The sequence below is a fragment of the Sorex fumeus genome, unplaced genomic scaffold (genome assembly GCF_029834395.1).
Source record: "Sorex fumeus unplaced genomic scaffold, SorFum_2.1 ptg000124l, whole genome shotgun sequence".
Classification (NCBI taxonomy): domain Eukaryota; kingdom Metazoa; phylum Chordata; class Mammalia; order Eulipotyphla; family Soricidae; genus Sorex; species Sorex fumeus.
In genome coordinates, this window is record NW_026606181.1 from 260,488 (window position 1) to 273,625 (window position 13,138).

Here is a 13,138-nt window from a genome sequence, read left to right on the forward strand (position 1 = left end):
ACATTGTTATTGTAAACGTAATCGTGATTCTATTAAAAAAAAAAAAGGTAGTTCCAAGAAAGTTATTTTATGGTGGTCCAACTTGGCTCTGTCTTTTCAGCTGTTCTTGGCCTCACAACTTTCTGCTTACTTTTGTAAAGATCCCACAAAATTGCTTCAGCTTTGAATAGCTATGGGAGAAAATTGATTCGGAGTGATCTTAGCTATAGATAAATAAGGATTCTCTTTTTCCCAGTCTATAAAAGGCTTTCCTGAGCATCTCCATCCAAATAACAGAATAGATAGCATCTTCTTTTACTTTTTTTTCTTTCTTCTGCTGGTCTTGGGTCACGCCCAGTGATGCACAGAGGTTACTCCTGGCTCATAATTCAGGAATTACTCCTGGTGGTGCTCAGGGGACCGCGTGGAATGCTGGGAGTCGAACCCAGGTCAGCCGCGTGCAAGGCAAACGCCCTCCCCGCTGTGCTGTCGCTCCAGCCCCCCCCCCCCCCCCGGGTGGCATTTTCTAATGGGTTATTTGGTGTCATTGTGGATTCTTACCCTTTTATTTTAGGGGGGGACGGGAAGGGGGAAGTGGCAAAAGGTGAGGCGTGGATGATCCTGACTGCCCTCAGGAATTACTCCTGTTACGCCTGGTGGTGCACAGGGAGCGGACCCAGGTGAGCCACAAGCAAGACAAACCTTACTGCCGTACTAGCCCTTTAGTCTCTATCATCTTCATCATCATCCTCATCCTCCTCCTCATCCTCATCCTCCTCATCAACACCATTTGGGCCATACCCAGTGGTGCCAGGGATGGCTCCTGGCTCCTGGGGTGCTTGAGAACCGTGTGTTACTGGGGTCGAACCAGGACCAGCCAGGCAATAACTTAACCCTTGTAATACCTCTCTCGCCTCATTTGTGGACTCTTGCTTTTTAATAGAACCTGGTACATCCTATTTTTTATTTTTTATTTTTGCCTCATGTTTGAATCGTCCTCGTTGGAGAAGGCTCTGGAGCTTCTGGAGTTTCAGACTTACAGACCGCACCATCCTGAGCTCGAACACGATTTTCGATTCAGATTTTCCTCCCGAGTTGCTCTTGGGGTTTTCACTCACCGATTTCTGCTCCACCGTTTCCTCTGTTACATACGGCTCCTTTACTCAACCCTTTGATTCAGCAGTTCACACTGGGACCTCATTTCTCTCTCAGGGGTCTAAGATTTTGTTGCCTTTTCAGTTCAGCTTTTTTTTTTTTTCACTTGTTAGACCAGATTGACAGCTTCTCAGCTTTTTGCACATTGGACCAAAAACTGAAAGTTGTTAGATCTGTTCTGTTTAATCAGTTTCTCTCAATTAAATACTATCGTGTCACTGGTGAAGAATAAGAGCGACAATATTTGTATTGTTTTGTGTTTCTGAAAATGAGCTTGATAATACCCTATGAACTCAGAACAAAGCACCCTATGAAAGCTTTTCAATATCTAAATGATTGCAGAGTAAAGTTGAAAAATTTCATCTAGTAAATTTCCTAGCAGATGTTAAATTTTTTTTGAGGTTAATGTTGCTGTATTATGAATGAAATGTTCCTGCCCCACATTCATCATGCCAGTATTCTTTTTTTTTTTTTTTTTTTTTTTTGCTTTTTAGGTCACACCTGGCAATGCACAGGGGTTCCTCCTGGCTCTGCACTCAGGAGTAACTCCTGGCGGTGCTCAGGGGACCCTATGGGATGCTGGGAATCGAACCCGGGTCGGCCGCGTGCAAGGCAAACGCCCTACCCGCTGTGCTATCGCTCCAGCCCCAAGCCAGTAGGCTTTGACTGTTTTCATTAGCACCCCCAGCCAGACTCAGTCACAGTCTGCAGATCTGAGGGTTTTTCCTTTTTCCCTCTTGGTCATTCTTTGTTCTTTCACGAGAGAGTGAGGTGGCTTTTCTTTCTTCCTCTGACTCATTTTGCTTATTTGCATGATACTCTCCAGTTCCATTCAGGTAGCAGAGCACTGGCAGATTTTACCTTCTGGCCCTAGCAGCTGTTTAATTTCTTGAAAATTCAAGATGCTGGCGGGCGATGGGTTGATGTACGAAATACCCCCCGGACAGACAAGAGGAGGGCGTTTGTTGACGTATTGTGGTGCTGGAGATGGAGGCAGGCAGTGGACCACTGAGCCACATCCCCTGTCTACAAGGCAAATTTCAGAAATAAATACTTGCCCAGCACAGCAACTGTAATAAATGGGTACATTATCTGAAGGTCAGCTCTGTTTGCTAAAAGGCGTGGAATTTTTTTCCCCCCCGAATTCTAGAATAACGTTAAACCTAAAGACCATGTTGACCATCAGAAGGACAAAGTGGCCTTAACTCTGGCTCGTCTAGCCCGCCATGTCGAAGTGGAGAAACAGCAGAAAGAAGAGAAGAACAGAGCATTCCGGGTATGCGACTTGCGTTGATCCCATCGAAAGTGGTAGGATCGTTTTCAGTCAAGAGAGAGACTTTCAATTAAATGTGTAATTTGACCCAAGTTTTGCACGCACCCTAGAAAGCGCACCCATTTAGTCGTAGTAGTGTGTTAGGTTTTTATATCTTTGCTTGTAGTCGGTCAAATTCTAACCATGTTTGTTCTACATAAATGGAAAAAAAATTAAGTAGACTTTGTTGTTGATAATTAGAAATCATGATATCTCTCATCAGATGCACACTAAGAGTTTCGGATGATTTTTATCACTAGTGAAGTTTATCAGAGTTTCTTGCAGCTGTAAACTGTTGAAAGGTTATTTTCTGCCAAATAAAACCAGGATGCTTTCTCATGCTTAGCTCATTCCTTTAGATTAAATCTATTATGGAGGAAATTTGAATTAGGGTTGTAGAAGAACTGTTATATGGAAAACGAAGCCTAATTTAGATCTTACATGATATAAATCTTTTCCTGACTTACGGCAGAAGGCTCCAAATGAAATTACTCTTAGAAGTCTCTTAAATGCTGACAAATGCCTACTAGGAATTGAGTATTGAAAATCTGGATAAGAAAGAAACATCATACTAGGAATTTAAAAATGAAAATTGAGATCTTCTAGTCACTGTTTGAATTTCAGTTGGTCACTTTGCTTTTGTAGAATTTTGGCTGTAATCTAAATGTAAGAAATTCTTTAGGGATGATCTTCATTAGAGATGATCTTTTGGTTGGGATAACACTTTTGAAAAAAATAATTGTAACATTTGTGTTTTTTATTCCTTATTACATTGGTTATTTTAACAGGAATTTATATGTTTTTGTCGTCTAGTAGAGGATAGATTACACTTGTGTGGTTTCTGGGGGGGCCAGGGAGACAACCCCTGGTGATGTTCAGGGCTTACTCCTGGCTCTGTGCTCAGGCCTCACTTCCGGTGGAGTTCAGGGGGCCATGTACTATGCTGGGGATTGAACTCCTGTCTGTTGAATGCAAAGCAAGCACATTACCCACTGTTCTATCTCCCGACTCCTTAGTTTTTGTTTTTTAATTTACTTATTTATTTATTTTGCTTTTTGGGGTCACACCTGGCGATACACAGGGGTTACTCCTGGCTCTGCACTCAGGTGTCACTCCTGGCGGTGCTCAGGGGACCCTATGGGATGCTGGGAATCGAACCCGGGTCGGCCGCGTGCAAGGCAAACGCCCAGCCCGCTCTGCTATCTCTCCAACCCTCTTTAGTAGCATTTTTAATTACTTGCACTGAATATCATGATTTTCTTAAACATTACTCTGTTGTCAGAGATGTAAATTATAACAAACTTTGTGCAAATATAGATCAAATATTGGTGTCAGTATCACAGAGCATGAATCTTTGTTTTGACTCACCATTTTGGGATCGAGTTCTTGATGCTCTAGTCATCAAGTCCAGTCGGTATGTTCTGATCATTGGTGTTTCAGACTTTTTTTCTAGGAAACCAAGTTAGTAATAATAGGTGCATTGAATTTTTTTTCCCTTAATATCTTTAGGAAACTATTGATTTTCAGCATGCTCATGGATTACAAGAATTGGAATTTATTCGAGGACATTCTGACACAGAAGCAGCAAGACTGTGTGTGGACCAGTGGCTAAAGATGTCAGGTATTCTTTAGACGTCCAGTAACTTTAAGGTTACCCCGCTTCCCTAAGACAGAAATTCTGTTTTATTTGTTGCTAACATGTACACGAAACACTTAAATTTAGCCAAGTAATACTTGATGGGTGGAGCGATAACACAGTGGTAGGGCATTTGCCTTGTGTGCAGCCAGCCCAGCCGAGCCGGGTTCGATTCCTCCGCCCCTCTCGGAGAGCCCAGCAAGCTACCGAGAGGATCTCGCCCGCACGGCAGAGCCTGGCAAGCTCCCCGAGATGTATTCGATATGCCAGACACAGTAACAACAAGTCTCAAAAATGGAGACGTTACTGGGCCCGCTCGAGCAAATCGATGAACAATGGGAGGACCGTGATAGAAGGACCGTGATATTACATGATAATGGAGTATGAGTTTCAGACCTGCATCATTATAACCCAGCATCTAAATATTACATTGTATGCCACTCAAAGTTGCTGTGTGTGTGTGTGTGTGTGTGTGTGTGTGTGTGTGTGTGTGAGCTAATTTTTTTAAATTGAGTTGATGTTGTTTCACGGTACTGTTCTGGGGTATAGTTTAACTCCTCTCATAAATATATGTTGCCATTGTGCACGGACTATCAAAGTACTAATATGCCTCCACCATACTGGAGGGGTCTCCTTTCTTCCTTTGGAGTCCTCCTCTTCTGTAACCTCATTTCTGCTGTTAGTGTCCCAGGGATCGTTTTCACCCGGTTTTGTTCTTTCCTCGCTTTGCTGTCTTATACCCCACATGTCAATCCAATCACGAGGTAGTATTTGACTCTCTTCCTTAAGAACCATTTTGCTTAGCATGACCCCTCCAGTTCAGTCGTATTTTTACCGAGGCAGTATTTCATTCTCGATGGGTTTAAGGTCCCTAACAGAGGCGCCAGAGTGATGGTACCTGAGTAATTCCAGGAATAATTCCTCGAGTAAGTCCTGAGTGTGCTCGCAGGAGTAACCCCTGAGCACTGCCGGGTGTGGCCCAAAGAAGAAAAATTTGACAGCATATGAATGAAGAGAAGAAAGGATTTTGTAGAACAGCTGCTTCCGTAATGTATTTGGTCTGTTAAACGTGGAAAGTTGATTTTATTTTTATTAATTATTATTATTATTTTTTGGGGGGGGGAAAGTTGATTTCAGATGATTAATGTAGTGACAGTTGAATGAAAGCAAACAGTTACAATTTGGAACACTAGGTTGATGATGCATTATAATTTTTATCCAAGTATCAATTTTATGTACTGGCTTAAAAGATACATAGAGGACTTAAGAATTTATATTCCAATGTCCCAATGATACAGGAATAAAAACAACTGCTCTGAATTCTGGAGCCAGAAGCTCATTCCGAAGAGGAGGCCCAATGCGGGTGTCCGAGAGACCTATTTCGTGTCCCATAATGCACTGTAACAAGGAGTTTGATAACGGACACCTTCTCTTAGGACATTTGAAAAGGTAAGAATATTACAGATAGTGAGTGATGACATTCCACAGAGGGAGAATAATTTCATAAAGTGTGACACTCTTGTCTTTGCAATTGTGAGTTTATATTTCCTGACTCATTGTTTCATGCTGTTTTGATTGGATTATTTCTAATTTACGTTGCTTGTGATGAAGTCAGATTTTATAGTAACATCTTGTCTTTATTTTTTTAATTAATTATTATTATTATTTTTTTTTGCGTTTTGGGTCACACCCGGCGGTGCACAGGGGTCACTCCTGGCTCTGCACTCAGGAATTACTCCTGGCGGTGCTCAGGGGACCCTATGGGATGCTGGGAATCGAACCCGGGTCGGCCGCGTGCGAGGCAAGCACCCTACCCGCTGTGCTATCGCTCCAGCACCAACATCCTGTCTTTAAAAGTGTTGTCGTCGTTAAATATGTATTTTTTTCTTAATATAGCTCAGATCCTGAATAGATGATGAGCATTTGTATGTAGTTGGATCTGTTTTAAAGAATGTAAATTTCAGAGATAAAGAGCATGGGTATTTTCTCTAAGCCTAAAGAAATCTAATTTGGCCTTATAAAATTAATTGCTAAAGGTGAACCAAACATAGGAAAATTTAGAGTGAAGGAACACTCTGTGAGGTGCATCTTACTACTTTACTATTTTTTTCTTTCTATTTTTTTTCCTTTTTGAGTCATACCCGGCGATGCTCAGGGGTCACTCCTGGCTCTGCACTCAGAAATTACTCCTGGCGGTGCTCGGGGGACCCTATGGGACGCTGGGAATCGAACCCGGGTCAGCCGCGTGCAAGGCAAACACCCTACTCACTGTGCTATCGCTCCAGCCCCTACTTTACTATTTTTTTTTTAATGTTTGGATCTTTATTTAAAGACTGTGATTTATAAAGTTCTCCTTGATCCGTTGTCTGAGGTATTCAGTGTTCCGGTACCAGTCCCACCAGCACTGTCCTCCGTTCGCCACCCTCCCCCCACAAAGCCTGCCAGCTTAACAAGCACAGAAAATAATTTGCGCGTTATATTGCTTGTTATGATACGTATCTCACCATGGTGTTGCTAAAGTCATTGTCCGAGGATTTATTAGGCTCTTAGGTGCTAATTGATCATTCTGTGTTTCGTTGTGTTTCGTTGTGTTTCGTTTTGTTTTGTGTTTTTCTCCCCCGATCATTGAGCTCAGGGGTTTCTACACAGCTTTGCCATCTGATTTGCCGTGGCCTGAACTGTCAGTCCTGTGAAATTTGGAGATGTGTAGCTGCACGTCACGTGGCCGTGCTCTCCAGGGGCTGTGGGGCTGGGATGGTTGAGCAGTTGGTGTCTCTGAGATTAGTCGTGGGGCTGGCTAATGAACCGTTTTGGGTTTTTTGGTTTGGTTTTGTTTTTGCGTGGTTTGGGCCACCCTGCCAGTGCTCAGCCCTTACTTCTGGCTCTGAGTTCAGGGACCACTCCTGGGAGTGCTCAGGGTACCAGAGGGGGTGCTGGGAATCGAATCCAGGTTGGTCCATGTGAGGCAAGCGCCCTGCCTGCTGTTCCCTCACTTCAGCCCCCAATTTGTGTGCCAGTTGGAGGTCAGGTGGGGTGTGATGTTGGTGCTTTTGTCAGTAGGGACTCAGCCCACCCCCATGCCAAGGAGGCGCCAGAGATCTCAGACCAGAGACGGGGCCGACCTGTGATGCCTCAGCAGTGGCGTCTCCCCAGAGTTGACTGAATTTTCAATAGTAGCGATTGAAAAGAGAGATGATAAACTTAAGAATAAAGCTATTAAACATTTTCTCTACAAAGCCCCTTTCTACGTCGTTTAAAGATGACAGGTAAGAGCTTGGGCCTCTGAACCATGATCTTTTTCAGTTTTCTCATCCTACTTATGTCTTCGGCTGCCAAGGAAAGCTTTTAGAAGAAGTTTCAGTATTCTTTCTACGTATATCACAATAGCGCACATTATATCTTACTTTTAAAATCTATTTTTAAAAAGTCTTCAAAGCAACTGAAAGTGGCACCAATTTGTTTAACGGTTAAATGAAGGAAAAGCTATTTATAGGAAATAGAAGTGTGCCAGAAATTTGATATAATGCCGACTTCCAGTGGTTCGTGTAAAAATATTCGAGGGAGCCGGAGCGATAGTACAATGGGTAGGGCACTTGCCTTGCACACTGGGTTCAATTCCTAGCGTCTCATCTGGTCCCTTCAGTACTTCCGGGAATAAGTTCTGAGCACCGCCAGGCTTGGCCCAAAAAGAAAAGAAAGGAAAAAGTTGGGATTTCATAGTAAAGAAACCAAGAAAAATTACGGTCTCTGTGCTTTTCACCATTCCACAATGAGACCTCCTTCTATCCATTACATCGGATCTTGGGTACTTTTATGGAATATTGGGCTGTGGGGGCGTTGTCTGAAAGGGTTGTGGGGAGTATGGGAGCCATTTTGTGTTTGTTCTCTCTGCTCTGCTCGTCGTCTTCTTCCTTTTTCCCTCCTCCATTCCTTCTCTCTTCCCCCCTCTTTCCTCCTCCTCCTCCACTCCTCTCCTCTTTATTCATGCCAGGGACAGACACAGGCCTCACACAGGCAAGGCAGGTGTGCTACCTCTGAGCTGCGTCACTGGCCTTGCTCTGTAGTTCTTGACTAGGATGCACTTTTATTTTTTGACGGTTTTGAGATAAATATAAAGTTTTTAGAGTGCTTATGTGGGGTTTGGAGCCACATCCAGCTGTGCTCAGGACTTACCCCTGGCGCTGTACTCAGGGATCACTCTTGGAGGACTCCGGGGGCCATATAGGGTGCTGGGACCAAACCCAGGTTGACCACATGTAAGGCAGATGCCCTACCCGCCATATTGTCTCCCTGGCCCAGGGAAGATTCTGGGGGATCAGGTGTGGGGGGCACACCGGCAGTGATTAGGGCCGGCTTCTGGTTCTGTGCACAGGAGTCACTCCTGGCATGCTTGGGGACCGTATGGGATGCTGGGGATTGATCTTGGGTCTGCTGCGTGCAAGGCAAGCACCTTACCTGCTGTAATATCGCTTCGACACACGCGGGACAATATTTTTAGGTTAAATGAAGCAGCAGCCTAATTGTTTCCCAGAATACAGACTTCCTAACATTATCTCTTTTTTGCCAACAGGTTTGATCACTCTCCTTGTGATCCAACAATTACACTTCATGGACCGTTCTTTAGTTCCTTTGTTTGTGTAGTATGTAATAAAAAATTCGTTACTCAACAGCAATATCGGGATCACCTGTTGGCTCCGGTAAGAACATGTCCTTATTGTAAGATTGGTATTGTTTCTAGAGAACTGTGGAGTTGGGTGTAGGTTGCTACTCTTAAGGTTCCCATCACCAGTGATGCAATAGTATACAAATTGTGGTTGTCTAAGAGTAAAATAGTTTAGAACTTTTAATTATTGTGGGCAGGTCAACTTGATAACGGAGCAGTGTTCCTCACAATAATCTTTCTTTTTATAGGATTGCTCTATTAAGAAACAGACTGATGTAACACTTGTTATGTTAAATCTCCAGGGATATGACTTGATTTCTGGTGTATGCAAACCTATGTAATGTACAACTCTAATTAGTGTTTATCTACTTGACATTATCTTTAATGACTTACTAACAGTACAGAATTTTAATTATGTGACGTTTCCTGTGGAAATGTTAAATACTAAAAAAAGTCAGTTACATAGAGAACTGCTGTTGAAATTTTTAATGTACCCTATTTATTGGAGTAAATTTTTTATATAAGTTTAAATATGTAAGATTCTTTTTAGTTTAAAGCAGTATGTTGTAAACAAATGCTTAAATGTTAATGATATGAAAACATTTTTAGATTTTAAGTTAATAATATTATAGTGTGCTGTAAGCATAAGTGCTCAACTATTTGAATCAGTGGGTATATTTTTATATTTTAAATCAATGAGTGGTAGCAGTTTTATGAATATATGATGGGTGTGCCATTGAAATTTATTATTTTGTTAAACCTTTTTATCTGTTGCAATTGAAGTTAATTAGGTTATAAACAGTGTCAAATAGTCTCACAATCTCTAAGAATAGCCTTATTTGAATATTTGCTGAGTGGATGTGTTTGTTGAGTGATACATAGAGCGGTAGTTTTACTTAAAATCATACTTTCAGAAGATATTAATAAGAATGGCTCTTGAAAAACAGTGTCGGTAGAGCGTTGGATTTCATATTGGCAACAGGTAGCTAACACTTCCGTGAGCTTGGTTCAGGGAGAGAGTACATGTGTTGAGGCCTCTGACTTGCCTTCTGCTTGCCGGACCCAGGTTTGGTCCCCAGCAGTGCTTACGGTCCTTCAGCTACTGCTGGTTGTGCTTTCTGAGCAAGGAGACACAAGCGGTAAAGAGGCAGGATTCCTGAGCAGAGAGCAATGAGGGAGGAGTTCCTGAGCCCCCAGAATAACACATTTCGACTCTGCACCATTTATATTTTCAGAAAATTGATATCGCTCATTGATTACATGTGGCCCAAACAACAAGACAGCAAAAAGCTTACGCTTGGAGGCATGTGTGCCTCTTCTGCTCTGACGTTAGAGAATGTTGTCAAAACGCCTCTTTTGGGGCTGGAGAGATTCTGCAGTGGGTAGCGCGCTTGCCTTGTGTGTGGCCAACCCAGGTTTGGTCCCTGGCATTCCTCGTGGTCTTCCGAGCTCCCCAGGAGTGCTTTGCGAGCACAGAGCCAGGAGTAAGCCCTGAGCACCACTGGAGTGACCTCAGGCTGGGGTGGTGGGCCAGCAGGTGTATATCCTAAGGCAGATTTTATCACATTTTCATCACTTATCTGTCTCTTCCAACGCTGATCAGCCACTAAAGTATAAGAGAAATCTATTATGTTTTTAGGAAAACCCGGCAGGCTACTGAGAGTATCGTACCCGCCTGTATGCCTGACTAGGAACACCTGTAAAGGTGATTAGAGGCCGCCCCAAAAGCTTCCATCCCTCTCGGAGAGCCCAGCAAGCTACCGAGGTTATCCCGCCCGCACGACAGAGCCCGGCAAGCTAACCGTGGCGTACTCGATATGTCAAAAACCGTAACAATGAATGGTCGTCATTCCCCTGATCCTGAAGGAGCCCCCAATATGTCATCGGGCTACACTAGCACGTGACAGGGACGAATGGGGACGTTACTGGGCCCGCTCGAGTGAATCGGTGAACAACAGCGTGATCGTGATAGTGTTATTTTTTTTTTTAACACAGGAAACTGATGTATAGAATGAGCAAAACTTAGTGGTGCTGCAAAAAAGTGAAATAGGAGTTCAGTGAAAGTGTAGAAAAATATTGGAGAAATTGACGGTATAGTGGAAGAGTTGAAAGATCCTATGAAAGTAAAAGTGATTGGGGCTGGGGCGATAGCACAGCGGGTAGGGCGTTTGCCTTGCACACAGCTGACCTGGGTTCGATTCCCAGCATCCCATATGGTCCCCTGAGCACCGCCGGGGGTAATTCCTGAGTGCAGTACCAGGAGTAACCCCTGTGCATCACCGGGTGTGACCCCAAAAAGCAGGAAAAAAATAAAGAAAAGTGAAAGTGATGGAATTCTACGGAAGTTTAAAGAATCTGAATAGAATGGTTAACACGGGAAGTGGTCTATGCTGAAAGAGGTAAGGGCCTTGGATGGTTGGGCGTGGTCACGCGCTGGAGATGTAGCCTAGTTGTAGAGCACTTGCCTTGCAACGTGTGAGTTTGGGAAAAAAAGAAAAGTATTGCTCACAAGCAGCCCTTTGGCGAGTGATTGGGAACCTGGATTCGGGGAGGACTTCTCCTGTGCTCTGCTACGAGTGGCGCTCGGGGCCACAGCTGTGGAGCTAACAGCGGGAGGTATGCTGGATGCCTGATATCTCCACGGGAGTCTGGGATCTTGGTACATGCTGTGCAGAGTATGTCCAGCGCCGGATAAAACCTCCCTGGTAGATAACAGTATAAAAGTCTTAGCATTGTCCCCTGCGGGAGGTGTCGGACTTGGTTGAGAGAGGACCCTCGGAATCCTTCGTTTTCCTTCCAGACTTTACCTCATGTTCCTTTCTTCCCCTGTTGATTTTATTTTATTATCTTACTTTTGTTTGGGGGCCAGACCCGGACTTACTCCTGGCTCTGCGCCCAGGGACCACTTCTGGCAGGCATAGGGACCAGATGTGCCACTGGGGATCGAACCTGCGTCACCTGTGTACAAGGCCAAATGCCTTATCCACTGTTCTATCTCTCAGGGCCCTGTTTTTTTTTTTTTTTAGGGTGGTTTTGGGCCACACCCAGTCAAACTGGGATCAGCTACATGCAGGGCAAGTGCCTTAAGCCCAGTATTGTCTCTCCGGCCCCATGATTATTTCACTTAAATAAAACAGCCCCTGGAATCAGAGGAGACATAGCAGTGGGCTGACTGCCTGCAGAGAAGCCTTTGCATGCAGGAGGCCTGAATTTGGCCCCAAGAATCACAGGGCTCCCGAGCACAGTCAGGCTCAACCCCTGCGCACCTGTAGGCGTGATGCTATAACCCCGAGTAGAACTGTGTGCTGAGGCTGTGAGTTCTGAAAAACCATTCAATTTGGGGATGATCTTTGGGACTCCAAAAGGGGCATAATTTGAAGGAAAGCACAGGATTTTATTTCTCTTTTTAGGGTCCATACCCACCAGTACCCAGGAGGCCCCTGGGGCCTAGAGACATACAGCTTAATGTGGCCTTTTTTTGGGGGGGGGGGTGTAATTTGTTTGTTTGTTTGTTTTTGCTTTTTGGGCCACTCCTGGTGATGCACAGGGGTTACTCATGGCTCATGCACTCAGGAATCACTCCTGGCGGTGCTCGGGGGAACCTTCCAGGATGCTGAGGATCGAACCCGTGTTGGCCGTGTGCAAGGCAAACGCCCAACCCGCTGTGCTGTCGCTCCAGCCCCGCTTAATGTGGTCTTGACAGTTGGATGTTTGGGTTGGCAGCGGTTGGGGACTTCTTGTTTGCCACGTGCTCTGCTACTTGTGCCGCCTTTGAAATCGACCCTTTTAATGTTACTGAAATTGATGAGATGTCTTATTTCATTACTCTTTTTTTCCCTTTTCTTTTCTGGAAATCAGTCATTGCAAGCTGCCTATCTTCCCTTCTGTCTTCTTTCCAGGAAGTAAAGATATACTTGGGATCAGAGGGATAGTGAGTAGGGCATTTGCTTTGCATATAGGTGACCTGGGTTTGATGCCCAGCACGACATGTGGTCCGCCAAGCACTGCCAGGTGTGATTCTTAAGCACAGAGCCCGAAGTGAGCCCCGAGCACAGCCGCGTCTGCCCCTCCCCCTTAAAATCAATAAATAGATACACAGTTTTTGGAAATGTATGGCAAAGTAAAGGATGTGGTGTCAGACTGGATATCTTGGACACTTCTATGATCTGTACATTCTTAGCAAGTGACTGGATATCAGCTTCGTTTGTCTTGAAGATAGAATTGTAGTCACATAAAGACTTGAGGGAAAATATAATACTGCATGAAGCTCTAAGGTCCTGATCTGTAATTCCCAATATATGCTTCTTGTCACTTGTTTTTTGAATTGTCTGTCATGAGGACTTGAACAGGAACTGGTGGGAATCGGCTTGTAATAATAGCCAATCTCAGATAA

General features: G+C 44.2%; 1 protein-coding gene across 1 annotated transcript in view; it reads left to right on the top strand.

Moving 5' to 3' along the window:
* The window catches only part of ZNF451 (zinc finger protein 451), an 83,800-nt gene that overhangs the window by 27,664 nt on the left and 42,998 nt on the right, over positions 1–13,138 (top strand). The window contains exons 4-7 of the mRNA XM_056137380.1: positions 2,285–2,410; positions 3,956–4,067; positions 5,381–5,531; positions 8,653–8,779. Coding sequence (XP_055993355.1) covers positions 2,285–2,410; positions 3,956–4,067; positions 5,381–5,531; positions 8,653–8,779 — 516 coding nt within the window. The remainder of the gene's footprint in view (positions 1–2,284; positions 2,411–3,955; positions 4,068–5,380; positions 5,532–8,652; positions 8,780–13,138) is intronic.